This window comes from Aythya ferina, assembly GCF_964211825.1.
Source record: "Aythya ferina genome assembly, chromosome: 1".
NCBI classification, from domain to species: domain Eukaryota; kingdom Metazoa; phylum Chordata; class Aves; order Anseriformes; family Anatidae; genus Aythya; species Aythya ferina.
Window position 1 is genome coordinate 25,000,041 of NC_140296.1, and position 20,629 is coordinate 25,020,669.

A 20,629-nucleotide genomic window follows, 5' to 3' on the forward strand; every position below is an offset into this window, starting at 1 on the left:
GTGTTTTTAATGTTAAAGTAAATACTTACTTTATTTTTAAATGGAAAAAGAAGCATAAAATAAACTCAAACAGCAGCTTTTAGTACACCAGACGTAAAGTGGCTGAATAGAAATTGTCATAGAGGGAGATGTTTTGCATGATTGGAGCAAAGAATATATTATGAAAGCTTGTTATGAAAAGTTATATTATTTGGTAAGAGTCCTTAAACACTTTTGCTTTGTTTTGTTTTAAATAAAAAAGCAAATGATGTATTTGGCAAAAGCTTTTTATAAAATTTTATAGAAATAACTTTTTATTTAAGGGTCAAAACAATTTGTTTGACTCAAATTCAATTTCCATATTAGTCTTATGGTTAAGGTACAGGACTGAGAAACAATACATGGATTCACCTTTGCCTTTGTATTTTTTGTGCAAGAGATTTTATCTAGTTTGCACAGCAAGAGACCTTAATGAAATTTAAATAAAAGTATTTGCATCCATTACATGAAGATGCATGTATAGTTCCATATCTAGAATTTATCTGTATTTTATAACTATAGTATCAGGTTAAAACTGTATTAGTTGACTTTCTGGGCTGAGAATGGCACTATACATCTATGGAAAAGTGACCAAAACTCCCCACACCCTTTTAAAAAAAGTAAAATCAGAAATGTCTCATCCATACAAAAAGAAAATGTGAGAGACTACCTTTATTGTAGAATTTATAATCTAGCATCACACGTGATTTATCAGAGTAAAAATGGGTTAGTTTTTTAGTTTGTTAGTTAGTCTTTTGCTGAAGAATGAACTGTTACCAGTTGCTTTGGGCAAAAATATTTTGCTACATGGATGTTAGGGAAAAAGAAAAACCACTAAGGAAACTAGTGGCAGACTTCTTTGCATTTACCCCATACTTGATATTTTATTTATTTACTTTTCCTCTTGCAGTAAATGTCTGTTCATTTGGTGCACACAAATTGAGGTTAATCAGCAAGATTTTTAATTATGCAACAAAAGAAAATAAGTTACCTAAGCATTTTCAGTTAGCTTTTTCAATGTGTATGATTTCATACACCAGGAGAGATTAAGTTGATTCTATTAATGTGTTAAGTGCCTTATAGAGGAAATCTACACCTGCAAGAAAAGGAGAAGAGGAAGATCAGATGTTTCGTGTATTTATTTGCAGCAGGCCAAAGAGAACTGGTGTAATTCTGAACTAGAAGCTGGAAAGTTGCATGAGCACGGTGCAACTCCCAGCTCTGCTCCCTAGGCAGTACTACAGCTGCACTACTGACATTTGTCACCTGTGCATAAGCTTCTATGCCAACCATTCTAGAGCGAGCTCAGGGACTTTTAGCACACCTTTGTATTACAAACTGTAGTCATACCTAAGCAGTTTACCCAGGAACACTGGAAATATTTGTGGAATGTCAGAAATGAAGCTGTATCTCTTGAATCCCAGGTTACTATCCAGATCACTACTTCATCCAACCAAGTATCTCTACAGAGAAGTCAAGGTGGGACTTTGTAGCTGGAGACAGGATCCACCTTCCCTGCTTCTTTCTTTCCTTCTTTCTTTCGTTCGTTTGTTCATTCTTTTGTTCTTTCATTCTTTTCTCTCTGGGCCAGGGAATGATAATTCCCAGAAAATATTATCCCTAAAACTTTTCACATGAAAATTTTCACACTATGCAAGAAGACAGATGACTCACATGATGTTTCATGTAAATAGCAGATATTTTGTGCATTTCATCATTTTCCTTCAAATGAATCCTAAAATAATTGAAAGAAAAAAAAGTATTCTGACTCTGAAAAGAATTTTGATGAGGATGAAGGTAATCTTCAGAATACAGCTGTTTAGGTTTATCATTTAATAAAATGAACATATGTCTTCCAAAAGTAGATTATTTTGGCTACTTGTGCATGCATCTTTTATATAAAATTGGCAATGTATGACATATCTTTTATCTTCTAAATTGAAATAACACTTCTCTCTGAAGAACCTTGAAAATATGATGGTGTCTTTACATAACCATTTCATTATAACTATTTTATGACTTTAGGAAATAATTGTCAAGCTTTTGAAAGAAAGTACCTTTTCCTTGAATACAGCTATCCATCGATATATGCACATTTAATAATGTTGTTTAAACCTATGGGTTAAATCACCATTAAAAACAGTATTTTGCTGGTATACAAAACGTCTTGTAACTGATATTGAGGATTAGTTATATTTCACAACCATTCTCACCATTGTAATTTTACAGTGAAGAACAAAACCATGTAACTTATTTGATGAAAGGCATCTGATTGGCTTCAAATATATACTGAAATGCCTGCATTTTTGATTTTCAATCTTGCTGTAATCACCATATCATTCTTTACTCTGCTTTCAAGCACATATGTACAATAACATTATGACAGATCATTCCTCTGTATCTCATAGCCTCAGAATTCACTGTAGCATGGGGTAAGATGCACCTTCACAGTAGAGGGAAGATATATTCTCAGGGTGTTTTTCCATTACAAAGTACTATCTCACTGACTCAGTTGCCAATTTGTATATCCTTCTCAGAGGGGGTGAACATTTCCTGTAAACACACTATAGTGTGAATTACTGCCTTAGCTTTGGAAATGTTCAGCTGGGGACTGGAATTTGTTCTGTTAGAGACATGGATACAGACTGTCTTGATGAGGGTGGTATTGGCAGGTCCCATACAGTCCACAGAGCAACACAGAACCCTGGCATAATTTAGTGAAGTGCAGATGTATCTGCACAGTTTGTCAGTGGAATAGGAGAATAATGTCTTTTGCTAAGTTACTCTTTCAAGAAAGTAGTTGAGCAATGATTTTTATGTATTGGCAACTTACATGCTGTAATAATGCCTACATGTTTCCTCAAAGTGACAGGATGTGTAATGAAACTAACAAAAATGCAAATATTTATTTTATTCTTTTTTTTTTCCAGTAGTTGGGAAACAAGCCTGGAAAGTGTTAGGGAATGGCTCCTACTTCCCTTTCAAGAATGTTTTGTGAGGTCTTGCAGTGCAATCTACATCAGATAACACTGATCCATAGGGATTACTCATACATTTTACACGTATGCGAAAGCTATTAACATCTCCACAACACAGCAAAGTATTAAGCATCCAGAGTGTTTCATGTGAAAAATAATGAAATCATAGTGTTTATAAATGTAACACTTCATCAAACACTGCTACGTAAAAACAAGCTATAATATCGGAAATTGGAAAACAACAAGTTCTATGTCAGCCTTTTTAACAGACATCTCAAAAAATGTAACAGCATGGAAGGAATAAAATATCTGTAGCTTTGGAAGTGTTCAGTTACATACATAGTGCAGTGAAACACACAGATTTAACCTTATTTTGGTATTTAATTTCTTGGATTTCTACTCAGTAGAAAAATTGTACTCTGGAATGAAATGCAAGATTACCTGTCAGTGTTTGGAAAGGGGTCAAAGATCTTGAGTGTATGTTTATTTTCAAGTTGTAATTCCATTAATAATATTAATTTATAGTAAAAAAAAAAAATAAAAAAAAAATCTTACTCTGAATTTTTGAGAAATTCAAATCAAGTAATCATTTAAAATTGTAGTAAATTCTTTGGTCTGGAAATGTATTCTCCTTTTTGTGTTTGGTTGATTTTGCTACAAAAACTAAACTCTAAAGATTCTTTGTAGATAAGTAATAGAGAAACACACTACTACTATCTCATCCGGCAAAACAGTTTTAAGATCACTTTGCATGTATATCTTTCATCATTTTGTTTACTTCATATTTTATTTTCCATATTCCAATGCGTTTTGTATCACACAGTAACAAATAGATTATAAAAAAAAAATGAGATAAAGTGAGTTAAAAAATCATAGAAAAGCATAATCACCTAAGTACACATTTCAAAACCAACAGTTACTATTAATGTCTAACTTTATTTCTTTTCATTTTTCTTATTTTTCATATTTCTTATTTATATAGATTTCCTCTTAAGTATTCTTCAAATGGTCTTAGAATTTGTGAATAATTTCCAAATGGTATTGTTTTTAGAAAAAGCTTGTTTGTTTCTCTTAGTAAAACCTGGTTTTGTTCAGTCAGAAAGTAGATCCAGTCTTTCAGGGTTATGCATAGTTTTTAAGTATTTCTGCTTAGGATCACCAGACACCATCAGCAGTTCCGCGTGAAATCTTTTCATCATGAACTGTGCATTACAAAGTATCCTGTGTGAGCAAAAGTCAGTTTTCATTAGCTGTGTGATTACAGTGAATGACAGCAACAGAAATATTAGTTTGGCCTCAATGCATTTTAAATGCAGTTTTAGACGTTTATTTTCAGAACAATGTTACTGAATTAATTGGGAAACTACTCATACTTTAAGAAGGTCTTGAAAGTTTGCAGATGTGGATCACTTATATTTGTCAATTAAAATAAGGGAAGTCATAAGACTTTTAGTACAAAAAGCTTTTGAAATAAAATTCTAAAGTTACAGCAGTCTGAAAGGATTACTCCAACATGGAACGAGTTTGGTTGCAGAATCTCATATTTAGTGAATCTTAATTTAGAATTAACCTATGGCATGCAGCCCTTCAGCTGATATTTGACCTCTCATCCCTTTGCAGCCTATTGGTGCTTTGAATCCAAAGAGAGCGGTCTTCTATGCAGAACGTTATGAGACATGGGAAGATGATCAGACTCCACCTTACCATTACAACACCCACTATTCTACATCTACTTCTACATTGGCTTGGCTTGTTCGTATTGTAAGTATTTCTAGATCCTGCTTTTCATTAGCATCTTTACCTACAGCATCTCTTCCGTCATTTACCACTATTTTGATTTTATTAATGAAAGTACCTTCCTATCAAAATCTCTGTGTTCTTCATTAACTTAAAGATCTCACAAATTCTCTGTGTATACTGTGTATACTCATTTGCAGTGATCAGGAAGTCCTTCTTACCTACACAGTCTGAAATATATTTAATTGTGGTGGTGTAAGGACATGTAAACCATGTGATGAAGGAATCCATCCAAAATTAAATCCATCTAAAAAATCTCTAGACAATATGCAAAATTGATATTATTCATATATTAATTTATTATTTTCAGCTAGAGACAAGATTAAGGAAAAATCTTTCATAAAAAACACATTAAATTGTGTCAGGTTGAGAGGGAAATTATAGTAACAGCTTTATATTAAAATTGTATGCTGTAATATTTTATGCAAATGAACTATGATTCATAATGAATTAATAGCTTAAAATTTTCAGAACTGTAAAAATATAGATTCTAATTTCAAACTGCTGTTTCAGTTACAGAAATCTCGTGCTTAAATCCTACTCTCAGAATTAGTCCTAGAGAAGGAGGAAAAAAGATAGAATGAATCTGGATTTGTTTGATGTGTTAACACAATGAATTACAGAAAAGGGAGTGTTGATGAGAGACTTAAGGTTTCATAAAGAACCCTGAATTCAAGAAGAATTGAGTCACTGTGTAATTACTGAACTTGAACTCCACTCTGTCAATAAAAATCTGTCATATAAGGTGCATTGTAAGCACCTTTCACACACAACCAACCAAAACAGAGCTGCATAAAACTAGAGATCTGCATTATCACTCATCTCAGCTTCCCTAGACATGTCCTGGTAAGAAGGGAAAGGAAGAATTCATGTGTCTATGAGTTCAGGATATAGTTCTTAAACCCGTGGGAAACTAAATGTTGATTACACTCCTATACAGGGTGATCACTGTACTCCTTTTAAAGACTGCTAAATTATTCATGTACTGTGAGTACATTTTATGGTTCACATGTGCTTCTTTGTTCCCTTAAAGTGTATTAAAAATAGTGGTTTTATTTGCATGTTTATCTATTAATTTTGGCTGGTATTCAACAAAAGATCCCCTCTTGCTAACCACCAAATTCTTAGGTCTAAAAGTCTGCTTGCTGGCTGAACTTATAGCACACCAAGGAGTATTCATTTCCTGTATTAGGCTAATGCTGTGTCATTTTTACTGCTGTTGTTTATGTAGTACTGTAGGTGTTCTAACTGTCTTTCTTTCCTGCACTAAAGGAGTGAGAGAATAAGGTCTCTGCCTTGATGCCCTCGCAGTATAGATCTGACAAATTATGTTTGTTGGAGCAAACAGTATATTGTGAGAGCATAAAGCAGAAAACAAAAGCAAAAATAGTGCTTTCCAGGGAAGTGGGATAGTGCCAAGAAGGTGAAAACATCTAAGGAGCATACATAAAATACACAAGAGCACATCTAGATAGATATTTGAGGTTTAATTAAATACAAGTGACCATCAAAGAAAAGCAATCCCTACTGGGAGGAGACAACAGAAGTGAAAGGGTGGGAAAACTTTGAAGCTCATAAAAAGGTGTAAAGGAAATGCTTGAGAAGACTGGAGAGGACTGCATGCGGAAAAACAAAATAAAGATTTGAAAATAAGTCTCTAAGGAGACAGTGAAAGATCATAGATATGGAGATTATGAAATCATCATGATCCTTATAGAAGATTTTTGGCTACAAAATAGAAGATAAAAAAAACCCTAAGGGAGAAGGTTATGCAAGTGAAGTTGATAGATAAAGCTAAGTCAGATTTCTGGAAGTTTAAGAAGGATTTCTTGCTCATGACATTTTTTCAGTCATGTTTTGCTATGAGTTAGTGAAGATGACCATATAAGACTTTATTATTATTATTATTATTATTAAATAAATTATAATCTAGTCCAGGAAAAGGAAGGTGCCAATGAGAGATGCAGAGATCCAGACAGAAAATTACTTTCAGTATTTTAGGATGTTGGAAAAGATTTGTGGGAAGAAATGTGTTACAAGAGAGCTTTTGCCAGAAAGGGACAACAAAATGAGAGTGAAAGACAAGAGTGGGAAGTAAAATGTTGGGAGAAGACTGAGTAACCCAAGGAATAAAAGGAAAGAAAGAGAGAAAGAAAATGAAAGATAGAGAGAAAGAGAGAAAATGAAAGAAAATGAAAGAAAACAAACAAAAAAGCTATACATTAAAAAAAAAAATACACTGAGAATGAGTCTAGACAGAAGTAGAACAAAGAAGTATAGAGTAATGGAGATCTAAGGGGGAGAAACTATATGCTTAGACCTTTATATTGGAAGAGGTAATTGTAGCAGTAAGAAAGGTAGTTTCAGCCTCTCTGAAGTATATGAATATAGAAGTATCTGAATATAGAGAGAGTTGCCACAAAATTTAAAAAATAAAATATTTGAATCTTGCTTTTTTGCCTTTGACAGATGTAATCTGGTTCCTGTCAGTTCTTTTCAAAACATTGCTTCAAAACATATCATATTTCTGAGTCGATTCTGTGATAATCTGGGACCTACTGTCCCTCTGTATATGTCCCTCTGTTTCTTTCCTTTATCTAATATACCAGCCTACTTTTATAAAAGGCACTTTATACCTTAGCGTCAGTTCTGTTCTGTGTTATTATTCTGATATCATCAATCTCTGCCTGCCATTTGTCATTAATCTGTTTTTCACGTCAAGTAGAATTTTCACTGAAAATTGAATTAGTTTGTGTACTAAGATTGTCCATAAAATGTCCATCTTTAGAATTGACCTATTTCATTACATTTTCAAAAATATCCCATTGGCTCAGCTCATAATATGTTGAGACTACTTATAATTACAGCAAACATAATCAATTTGTTACTAATGTGTTCTTCTTCCACTTTTCATTATATATGATAGAATAGGCTGTAATCCTTAACTGAAGTAGTTATGAGATACTGAGATGCTATTGCATCTGCAAAGCTTCTGTTTGTATTTTCTGTGACCCATTTGTACCAGTCTAGATGTGCTCTATTCTCTTCTGCAACAGCTCTAAGAGAAAAATGAAGGCAGTTTTAGGACCGTAAATGTCTCAGCCCCACTGGGCCTTTCCAGATTGGTTACAATCCCTCTTGAGGGTTTTACAGCTGAGCCTGAAATTCTCCTGAAGCAAGACTATGCATGCACTCTTCTTCTGTACATATGCGCACATTCATATGTGAACAAAAATTATAATTTATCATTAACCTGTACGTGTTGATTTGAACTAACGGTTTGTGCATTTAAGAACACTACATCATTACAGAATTTTGAAAAGTCATGAAACAACCCTCTAGCTAGCTTCATAAAAACTGAGTCACTGCCTAGAAATATTTGATGCTAGTATTACAAATGAATCCCAAATGATCTCCAAACAATAGGTTTGTATCTAAAATCAACTGCTTCTAAAGAGTGGTTAGCGTTCCTTCTAAATTGATTAGTAGATTATTAGCTAGATGCCTACTTTACAGAAAGAGATATTGAATGTGAAAGTCTACTGTCTACGGCATTGTTCCGTCAGGTTAATAAAGGTGATAAAAACTAACACAGAACATTGATTTATAGAATATTGCTTTCCCATCCTTTGAGGTGTTACTGAAATCAAAGTCTTTTGCACATAACACGTTTAGATATAAATCCAAGAAGCTGAGTCAAATAAACCAAAAGGTTCTACTTATTCATTGGGAAATCTGAGCCAACATCATCCACAGGTTTTCTCCAGCAAACAGAATGAAAAGTAATCTGGAAAGGGATGCTCTGTTCTGTAGGTACTGTTATATTTTGTACAAATGAAGTTCTATTATTTCTATGTATATTTCTTTTATATATATATATCTTATTATATCGAACTATTCATAACCATATTCATGGTTAAGTTACCTTACCACCTGATTTGAGAGTGTTTTTTGTTGGTGTTTTTTTTTTTTTTTTTTTTTTTTCCATTTATTTTCCATCTGGACCAGTGAGTATTTAAGTTGCAAGAAGGCAGAATAGTTAAAACAAAGAATTTTACAACAGAATGCCATATACCCTTGTAGCTTTCTACCTGAAAAGCAGACAGAACAAAACAGAAAAGTAGACAGAAAAAGGAATTCTGTCTTGAGTCACATGGGAATTGAGTATTGGTATTGTTTTGAAGTTTTTTGAAGTGAAATAGGCTAGAGTTATGGTGCAATTGGGTGGTTGCTATTGAAGAAACTGTGTTTGTATGAATTAGTTACATCTTTTTGGATGGGGTGATCAGGAAGTTTGTAGAGGACTTCTGGTTTCTGTTAGAATGACTAAGTACCTGTATAAGTTAGAAGAGGTCCTGGATTTGTTGTGAGACATGTATGATTAAGCCCTAAGCAAAGGTGGGGAGGATTTTAGGTCCTCTTTTAAATAGATTGTAGTAAACATGAATCTATTCTGTAAGCCTGAGCAGGACAGTCATAGATATATCAGATAAAAAGTGTACATTACTCTGAAAAAAAAAACAAATAACCTCTTTTTTTTTACTCTGACAAAGGGTTGAAAAGGCATTTTTGTTTAACATAAGATGTCTCAGAATGACACATCCCTTCCTTTCCTCTCCCCTCCTCCCACCATAAGTGATTCCAATGGGACTATGTGTTGTGAGAGGGTAGATGGAGGAAGAGAAGTGCTGTTGAATGGAAAAATTACTCGTTCCCACAGCTCAAGCTTGTATTCATTGTAATCAAGTATCCCACGAATTTCTCTTCTCGTTGGCAGTGAAGAAGGCGTGAATTTTATTCAGAATATGAGGAATGAGTGAGATGGGGTTATAATGAAAACATTGTGCAGCTTTATAGTTTTCATAGCAACAAAACCTTTACATTAAATGACAGTAATCGGTATCATAGAATAACACTACTTAAATGAGTCTATTGAATGAGATATTAAATATATTTATATGATATAAGCACTTGACTTCCTAGAGAAAAAAATACTTTCAAATTATGTGAGAGGTCTGAGATAAAGCAAGTGAAAGCTGTGAATTTCTGCAAAGGATTAAACATCCAAAAAGATAGGCACAACAGGTCATAGTAGGATAGCATAATAGGGCACCCTGTAGTGCTCAACTATTAAAGGTTTAATCCTTGATTATGAATTTTATTGCTTTTGTATATTTGTCTCAGATACTTAAAATAATGTTGCCATGGAATTTTGGATTAATATTTTTACATAATTTATTGTAATTACATCATTTTTCTGGTTTCTGCTTTTTTTAATCCATCAGCTGCTTCTGATTTCAGAACCTCAGCAGTGACCCACAGACAGTACCACAATAGCATTCACAACAACTTATACATTTTACAAAGAATAAAAGTGGTAAGCAGGGGCTGGTAGGAAACAGAATTGTTTGCGCTCAGATAAAGAACTTATACATTTTTTCTGTATCAATAAGCTAGAAAAAATGGCATAATTTGCAAAGATTGCTATTGTGAATATACACAGAAATTGTCATGGGGAAGGGAGGCGAATGTAATTAAGATGAAAATAATTCTATTGTTAACAGAATTTAATGTAAATATAATGTTAAGATTATAATAATAGCAGAATTTTAGGGTGAATTAGATATAATTATAACTCTGTGTATATTTTTTCAGTTTGCTATCTCTGAATCTAAATAATACCCTTTTTTCATTTGTATTTTACATGGAGTTCCCTGTTGGAAGCACTGTAAAATATCACAGAATCATAGAATGGCTCAGGTTAGAAGGGACGTTAAAGATCATCTAGATCCAACCACCCCGCCATAGGTAGGGATGCCACCCTACCTATGTGCAACCCATAGTTGCTCAGGGCCTCATCTAACCTGGTCACCTCCAGGAATGGGGCATCCACAACCTCTCTGGGCAACTTGTTCCTGTGCCTCACCACCCACCCTCTGAGTGAAGAATTTCCTCCTAATCTCTAATCTAAATCTCTCCTCTTTAAGTTTAAAACCATTCCCCCTTGTTCTTTCATTATCTGATTGATAAAAGAGTCGCTCTCCATCTTTTTTTTGTAAGTCCCCTTTAAGTACTGAAAGGTCACAATGAGGTCACCCTGGGGCCTTCTCTTCTTGAATTTGATCAGCTCCAACTGTTCATATATAAATATATATAATATAAAACAATTTATATTCTTTCAGTATTTCTGTTCATTGTGATACTTTTATGCTCCTCTCCATGTTGAGCTACTGATAACTTCTAATATTTTGTTCAATTTATAAGCCTCTTTGTCATTTGCTGTGCACTCCCCATTTCAATAATAATAAATGCAAACAAAGCTGTTGTGCAATGCGAGTTAGGGTACTCTAACAATAAATGATATTGTGATGTTTTTCATGTAATTTATTTATTTTTAATTAATTAATTAGCACAGAATGGCATTCTCTGGTTGGAATTAATGTAGTATCAAAAATAAATTTCTAAGATTTATGACTATTGTTTTGAAATTATCTTTTAAAAATAAATTCCCAATGTTTTAATAGAAAAAAAAATAAATATGAAAAAAATCAGAAATCAATTAGAAAGTAATAGAGTGACTGGCATTGTTATAATGAAAATGATTGCATGTACTCTGAAAGTTAAGATACTGGTCCTTGAAAAAAAAAATCTTTGTTCAAATATAAACAATTGCTTTAAGCTACTTCTAAAGTACCAACATACTGTGATAACAATAACAGAGACATCTAATTCCTTCTCCTTTAGAGAGGGAAATTTGGAATATTTCTTTTTGAAAGGAAGTAGCTTGTGTTGACTGTTGCATATGATAGAAAAGAGTAGTTGGGAAGACATAAGGATGAAAAATTTGAGAAAAAAATGATCTCTGGAAATCGGAATTCCCTCACCTTCCATCTTCCTCCTCATTTGGAATTCTTTCAATACCTTTGCATCCATGCTTTCCTTATGTATCTCTTAGCTGTTAAATGCTAGTGAAACTGAACTACTTTAGTCCTCTATAATCCTGGATAATTTAAATACAATGTGTATAATGTGACATAATTTCCTCAAAAATTCTTCAAGAATCCCCTGCCATATTCAAAAGTTTCAGAAACAAAAAATGTAATAAAACTCAAATAGTAGCTATGTAATGCTATAATATGAATTATGATCTGGTGATTAGGAACTGCTTTGAAGATTAATGAAGTTTCCAAATAAGCAGACATACACGGAAATAAATTTGGGCATGAATTTAAAGGAAGGAATAAAACTTTTTCAAACACTCACCACAGTACTTTGGAGAAAAGGAAGAAATGGTTTCCATCCATGTGGACATATTGCCAAATATTAATTGAATCAGAGAGCTAGTGGTGTGGTTCTGGAAAACCAGGTTGTTGGCAATAATCTCAGTAATCAGGTCAAATTAAGGATTTGGTCCACTGTCAAACCCTTCCCTTATGGGGAAAGCAGTGACATAAAAATGGCTTCTCCAGACTGTCAAAGACTTGAGCTCTTCCTACCCAAAACTTAATAGCTGCTTCCATTAGTAAGTATTGGGAGTGTGGTTTCAGATAGAATTAGCAAAAATAAAAATTCTAAATAGTTCAGCTCTGAGTGCCTCTGTAGGCACTGTATATACTCTGTATACTTTTCTTAAAACCTGGCACATAGATGAAGAATATTTTGAGCAGGGAAAACATCGTAGCTGACATTTGGCTGCCCTTAAATAATGATAAAGTTGTAACTGCCTCAAAATGTTAAGTACAGCCATTCTGCCCACCAGGAGGAAAAATTGAACTTTCTGAGGTCTTTTAAATTAAATGAAAACAAAAGGAAAATCCAAGCAGGGGATTTTTTAAGATTTTATTTTGACATACTGTCTTACAAAAGGTAAACAAAACATAAGTAACACATAGAGTGTTCACAATGGTTGCAGTGAAGTAGGCAACCAGCATGAACTAGAACTTAAATCCATAGGTCTACCACTGATAGATAATTAAATTTATGGCAGAGTGAATATATAAAATAGCCTTTCCTACTAGAGCTCAGGATCTATGTGTGCAAAATATGTTAGCACCAATAAATGTACTAAGATATTCAGTACAGATTATCATGCATAGATATAAATACGAAGTGCCATATTTTTCTTTAATTCTTCCTTTACGAATTATTTTGATCTGAAAAAGTCATTTGGATTTCATTAGAAACCTGTGTCATGATTCCTTCTGCTGTTTTCTTAATCTGTCTTCATTTCATTGACTACAGGAGCCCTTTACAACATTCTTTCTAAATGCAAATGATGGCAAATTTGACCACCCAGATCGAACCTTCTCTTCAGTAGCCAGGTCTTGGAGAAACAGCCAAAGAGATACCTCAGATGTGAAGGTAACATACACATTAAATGAACTAATATGTATTTTCATTTATGGTATTTTGTTTCTTGTAGACACAAAGAATATTTTGTATGTCATATCTTTACGTTCAGTATACTAGATTTAGTTTAAATAAAAAGTAGATGTTACCAAAGATTATTGTTCTAATAGAAACAATCAAAGATTCTTTGAAGTTGAGTGGACAAAAGGTGTTTTGTTTTTATAGAAAAACAACTGAACTGATCTAATTTAGATCACATAATCAGGAGATGGAGAAAAGCCCAATAAATTGTTCTTTCCTGCTGTTAACTCGATATTTGGCCCACTCCATAAAACACAGCAGGAATTGGATTTGACCTTAAAGTGTCATATTGTTATAGCTTGCCTAGCTCTGGGTTTGCATTGCCTGGGGCAATTAATAAAGCATTAATGACAAGACCCATTTAAAATGTTGGCTTTTCTGTACAGCTTTAGCTTTTACTTGACTGTGCCTGGGGGTATTATGCAACAATACACATTAGATTAAAACAACTTCTACATGATATACAGAAACAGCCGGAGAGCAGGGTGATTTTACTGTTGTTATTCCTTACCTATTGTTAAATACAGAGGGCTATTGTTTGTGTACATGGAACCTTATCAGAAAGAAACCAAAATCTTATAATATTTTGAATTTTGTTATCCATTTTTGATTCTCATTTTCTCATAATAAGGTGGGCAAAAACTGAAGTATACCCATAATTGCTTTCTCTAACTTATATATTACCTTAAAAAAAAGTAGTAAAATAAAATAAAATAAATAAAATAAATAAAATAAAAATATCTCTTCTATTTCAGTACTGCCACTCATACTAGGAAATGCATAATGAAATGCAGGGTCATATTACCATTATATTTTTTATTTAACTTGACAAAAGAAGAAGTAAGTTTGTTGATTTAGTTTTGATCCAGAGATGTTTGCATAAATATTTTAGCAGTCTCAGAAGTGTATGTGGACAAACCATGTTATTCTTGTTCAGTTTCTAGTTAGAACAATGAATTGTAAATTATACTGTTGTCTTAATAGATGGTAGAAAATGCTTTTTAAAGAAAAGAAATTAACCTAGCTCTCTTAAAACCCATTTCATACTTATTTATGCTCCTCTTAAAGTCAATAATATTTTAAGTATTATTACTGGTATTACCTTTTTGACAAATAGTTTTTTTTGTTTTTTTGTTTTTTTTTTTTGTGTGTGTGTGTGTTTTTTTTTTTTTTAAAAAAAAAAGGAAGAATGAAAAAAATATATTTTCAAAACTTGTTGGAAGGAGTTCAAATTACTATCTACTAATTTGACATGCAGCAATTTCTTTGAATTCACATTTATGACATTCTTATTTTTCATTTACAATAAAACCTGGTTTTCTTAGTACTCCACTGGAATGGCCTCCTAGAAGTGGGGTTGAAATAACAGATAAGAGCCTTAAACTGAGGAATAAGGGAAGACAGTTGGAAGTGACTGTAATCTTCTTTCCTGGTTTTAGTACACAGGAGGAGGGCAGTTAAATACATGAAGGCATAGCAAAAGATAAAGGAATATCTATGGACAGACGGAGAGTTTATATTCAAGTAGGGTGTATAATTAGTGAAATGATTGTTCCTAAACTAGCAACCAAATGAGTTATCAGTAAAACAAGGAACTGAAATGTTTTATGAAAACACCAGGAGCCTTGTGAACCACGTGGGGTAATTTAAACTACTGCTGCCAGATATTGCAAAGATGCAGGAATTATGGAGGAATTTTGTTGTAGTTAAAAAAAAAAATGTATTTTTATTAGAAGAAAAAAAAAAGTTATTCAGATAAAACAATATTTAAAAGTACTCAAACACAGGTACTTGCCTTCAGAAAAGGATGGCAAAAAAAGTGAAGATATGGTATAGCTATGTACTTTGATGTCATTAAACATAAAGAGTGGAGCTGTGGAAAGCTTGGATAAATTAGTAACAATTAAGGGTCAGAGTCTCATCGGGGACAAGATTGTAAAATAATTTATTCTAGCATACATTTGGGATTCTTCTGTTGAGCCCCAGAGTCAGATTTAGTTATATATATACATTTCTGTTATGCCATTAGAAAAAGAAATACTACTTGGAACTAAGTCATTACAGAAAATCTAATATGGGAGGCACAGATGAGGTATGTTAGCTAATAAATGTTTTCTCCAGATAATCCCTGGCCTGTCTGTTCAGGGATACTTCAGGGATTAAAGATGCTGTTTAAAATATGGTTTTGTTAATTAATGAAGATACAGGGCAGTAGAGTTTAGAAATTAACCTTGAGTTTATTTATTATGAGTTGGTTTAGCTTAAGATAAAAATAGACAAAAGCAGATTTGAAAATAAACTAAATAATTTAAGGGCTGCTAAAGCAAATAGAAAAAGTTCATAAGCTGTTTGAATAAAATAAATAAATAAATAAAGGTAGAAAGGAAAAGAGATTTGTAGGTGTATTTAGTAACAGCATTCAATACATCACATCATCAAATTAATTTATTATGTATTGATACAAATTCACTACTGGAATAAGTCTTTAGTACACTTCAGTAGCCTAAGTAGTATATATAAATTCATTTCTGTTTTGTGTTCAGTTTTAAGAAGGAACCTTGAAAATCAGCAGGGCAGTGGAAAGCTTACAATGAGACCAAAGCTACATGCTTAGCATTATGGCAACTGAAATATATCATGGCATCTAAATTCCAGCTGAAGGAGTTTGCTTAGTCTTTCATTTGTTTCATAGCTCTCATGTTCTTGGAGAACACAAGTTTTTCTTTTTTCCTTGTTTGATTTTTAATATGTATGCGTGCTGTATAAAGCAAATCCTGAGTTCTTGCTCTGCTGGAGAACAGCTAGTGAAAGTATATACTGAAACCGGAGGGAGCCATAAGAGCAGTACAAATATATTTAAGGAGTTGGATACAGGAAAAAAAGCCCGTATGTGTGGGACAATTAATGTCTAAGAGTGAAGTCATGGTAACATAAATGCTATGAAACATGGGACTGTATGAAAGGGAGAAAATTGTTTGCCAGGGAACAAAGAGGTAAACCTTAAAGGAAACCCGAAAAATGTTTACTTTACCAACAGAGCATGAAAAGTTAAAGAGAAAGAGAGTATTCTTGAAATTTGAATATCCTCACAAAGCAAAGTGATAAAATCCTTATTTCTCAAGATTCTTAGAAGTGTAGACTGGTAAAACAGTGGAAAAACATCAGGGACAATCATGAATTGGCAAGAGGATGCGCTAGTTGACCCTGTAGGCCCTTTCCATTTGTAGAGCCTGTGTTTCTTAGCTATAAATCAAGAATGAGTATAGCAGCTAATTGTTGCTGTTGTTTGTTGCTTAAGATCTTAATGAACTGCGTTTCTCAATGCCATGACATCAGGGCCAACTTTTCCCTGAGGCCTCAGAGTTCATTCTGAAAAAGGACAGGAAACTGAACTATTATTAATATTACAAATACCCCATTTTTTTCAGATCAGTTGTACTCCTACTTGAAATGCCTGTCAGGCTTCTTATGCATTTTTATCGGTTTTCAGACACAGGAAAAGGTTTGAGGAGCCACCAAGAAACCCCCTCAAAATTCCTACCCATTTTTGCTCTCTTCTAAGCACAGCAACCTCTGTCTTGCACAATTAAAGAACTTCAGCTCTGTAAGCATGAAGCAACCAAACATTCATTTTCAGCTGACTGATAGCATCTAATATTTATATAGTAGTCCTGCAAGTCAATGCTGTGCTAAAGAAAAGATGTGTAGAGCTTACATGTGAGTATAAAATCTTAAAGCATGCTATCTGTCCAAGTGTTCCTCATATTTGTGTAGCTTCTTACTGGCTGCACACAAAACTGTATGTGTAGATCTTTGGCAGTGGCACATGAGGTGGATCCCATGTGATATACATGCTGGAAATGGTTTTCCCACCCTAGAGATTTTGTTAGGCTTTACATATATGAGGCATGTGGAATATGGACAGTGCATCAAAGTAGCAAACTTTCAAAAGTGTTAAGAACAGCAAATGTTCATTATTCATGTATTCCTTGTCGTATATTTTAAATTCATCTGAGCTGCTTTAAGCACATTTAATCTCTGATCTTGCTAATCTCATTAATTACTGTGGCACAGGTTATGAAATAATTTAAAACAGTGTGTGTAATGAATTAATCTGACATTTTTCAAAGCCATGTTGTAAAATGGCCTGTTTTTACTTTCAAGTGCCATATTCAATGACTAGCCTTAATTCTTTATTAGCATGTCTATTAAAAATGTTTTAAAATTATTTTTTTTTTAAGAAAAGTGAAATCTGTGTTATTTATTTGTTTATTTTTTTCCCTGTGGGTTATTATTTAAGAAAGAGGACTAAGAAGTGCTGAAGTCACTTCTGAAGTGGGTCAATTTTAACTAGTAAATTGAGGTTTTAAGCATTGCAGACACTTCCCACAGCAGTGTTCTTCTGCAAAATCAGGATATTTTAAAGAAAACTTCCAAAGCACACTTAAAGAATGCTGCATTAAATTTTAAAAAATAAATACTTGACATTTGCAAATGAATGTATAACTGTTTGGGAAGCTGCAGTTGTGTGGGTCAGTCCCCTTTTTCCATATGCATGTGTCCTCTCATATTCTCTCTCTCTTTCCCTCCTCCCTACTTCTTTCTCTCCCTTTGCATATGTGGAGTCTCCTGTGGAACAAAATTATTTTACATTGAGATAAGAAAAACAGGGCTGTGGCAGTAGTTTGATCAGTCTAAAAACAACCCATAATTTGCACTTACTGATACATCTTGAATTGTGACAAAAGGTATGCCACCTTTGAAAAATGTAGCATGTGATATGTTATTGATCAGTGGATGATTTAAGATCTACTTAGGCAATTTTGTTAGCTACATTTGGGCTGGTTTGGTTCATTTTCAAAGAGACCTGTTCACCTATAGTGAACAGAATTAATACAGTGTGTGCTACGTGAGAGTGGTAACACCCAGGGGACAACCTGGATAACAGTTTATTTTATTGTCTCCCTTTATCAACATCGACCTTCTCTCCAGATAATCAGCACAAGCTGGACTAGGAATGAATGTTAGTGGAGTGACCTTTGAGGAAACAAGTCACCCAGAAATGACCATAACTTGGCCAGTCAGCTTTCACATTTTTTCCTTTTCCCCCCTACCTCTTCAGTTTTTGGTAACACTGATTTCCACAGAACTCCCAGTTCAGGCACTAATCTTTCCTAATTCCTCTCAAACTTGTTATATTACTTTTTGAATAGTGTGTTTAGAAGGTAGCTCTGACAAAATGTCATTAAGGTGCCTTAGTGTAAATTAATGCAGTTAATGGAGGTACTCATGACTGACTCATTGACCCAGTACTGGGCTCTTGCGGAATTAATGGATGCCAGGGGATCAACCTTTTGGGAAGAAAAGAAAGAAAGAAAAAGAAATGGCAGCTTTAAAACCTTGAAGTGAATTATATTAGAAAAGTGAAAACGTCTGGGTTGGATTTGATTTCATTGGGAGGCCATAAAATGGTATACCCTTAGCAAAACATATTAAACAGAAACGTCAGATGTGATTCAAATGGTATACAATTATGATAGTGTTAATAGTGGTCCTCTATCACTCCAAGACATATTTTTAAAGTTTAATTTCTCAGCAGCCTGGATTTGTCACAAGCTTGTAAATTAGAACATGCATTTGGGGATGTTTTCTTATATGAAGACACAAGGCATATAATACTGTTAACTATACCTTGGGGTTTTAGTATAGCTATTAAAATAAACTAGAGATCGCATTTACAGACAAGAAATGTCTGTTATAATATTCATTTTACCTTTTTTTACACCCCTCGGTAGCTTTACTGCATTGTTCTTCATCTGAGAAGAGCCAAGCATCTCAGGCAGCTTGAAAGGTGGTGACTATTAAATGATAGAAAGCTAACCTGTCTTATTAGAAGTGTGAATGAAAGGGGAGCAGAGGAGGTTACCAGCTTGTGAAATGTCAAGGACAACTAGACAGAAATTACTGCAAATGGATTTAGATCACTAGAATCCCTATTTTTATTAACTCTTTGAACTCTAGATATTTATTGTGGTAAGAAATTACCCATGACAGGTCATGTAGTCTGAAAGATTTATTTAGATCCTTTGATATGTTTTGACAATTAAAAAAAATAATAAATAAATAAAGTAAAGAAATTTACTGAACTGTATCGGTTAACGCAAAATTGTATATCAGCTGAATGGCACACAATAACAGCATGCATGTAAATTGCTCAATTGGTCTATGAATGTTTTTAAAATATATTTTTTTCCCAATATTGATCCTGTGTCTTAGTTCCGTTCATTCCCTCATTTTATGCCCACAAACTGAGGTAACTTCTGGGGAAGTTTTTTTACATTTTATTCTTGATGTTTTCTTTCATGTTTTATTTTACACTGGCTGACTCACTCAATGTTTGCAGTTTAGGAAGACAGTATTTTGAGATTTGTCTTTTATGAAAATTTGTAGCTTGATGTAGAAACTTTACAGAAGAAAAAAAAAAAAACACAACTTTCTCAAAATCATAGTAGTTTCAAACAAACATGCCTTTGCACAGGCCTGGGTTTACACTGACCTTTTACCACTCCAGGTGAAATTAGAGTTTTAAAGATCCATTTATCAAACAAGCCGAGTCAAGTGGAGAGCAGGATGGGAGACAGAAAGTCCTCTGTGTCCCATCCTCTTGTGTACCTACTATCACTGAGATGCATTTTCCCTTGCTAATTTCTGAGTCTCCCAAAACACACCTTAAGGGTGAGTTTAAAAATGACCCTTCTAATGGATGGAAATGGTGTAAGAAAATATATTATATGGTAAATTCTGCTCTGTATAAAAAGGAATTAAAAAAATAGCAGATCTTGTCAAGGAAGTATGCCATCTTAATCTAAAGGCCACTGAGATTGACTTCTATTTGATGAGCACTTGACAAAATATAATAAGGCCAAAGTATATAGAGGAATAAATGATGTTATGCACTGTTTAGGAGTAATTTGATAATGACTTCTAATGACTAGTTTGGGGAGAAGCAAAGAATATCTTACAGACCTGTAACAAAATCTTAAACCATGTAACAATACAGAAGGTAAAATCATTGTCACTTATTTTGATTTTTAGAAACTGAAAATGTGTAAAGGTGACATGAAAATGCTTTCCAAATGTAATAAGCTGTGTAAAGAGGAAAGAGTAATTGATTCTCTGTATTCACTACGGATTGGTGTCTAGGACAAGGGAAAATAAGCTTAGATCATGTAAAGAAAGATTCAGGCCAGGCATTAGGTAAAACTTGCTCAAATGGAGAATGATAGAGTCAACTAAAGGAAGGACTATGGGCTTGCTGTCAGTCAGATTCTGGAACAATAGGGTGGACAAATATCTGTTTAATGTGAGGAATGGAGTAGGTCACATTTCAACATTAACCGTATTTG

At 33.6% G+C, this 20,629-nt stretch overlaps 1 protein-coding gene across 10 annotated transcripts in view; it reads left to right on the top strand.

Moving 5' to 3' along the window:
* NBEA (neurobeachin) overlaps positions 1 to 20,629 on the top strand; it is a 522,340-nt gene that overhangs the window by 440,301 nt on the left and 61,410 nt on the right. For all 10 annotated transcript variants that reach the window (XM_084537470.1, XM_084537471.1, XM_084537462.1 and 7 more), the window contains 2 exons: positions 4,617 to 4,757; positions 13,035 to 13,154. In XM_084537470.1, the coding sequence (XP_084393596.1) occupies positions 4,617 to 4,757; positions 13,035 to 13,154 (261 nt within the window). The remainder of the gene's footprint in view (positions 1 to 4,616; positions 4,758 to 13,034; positions 13,155 to 20,629) is intronic.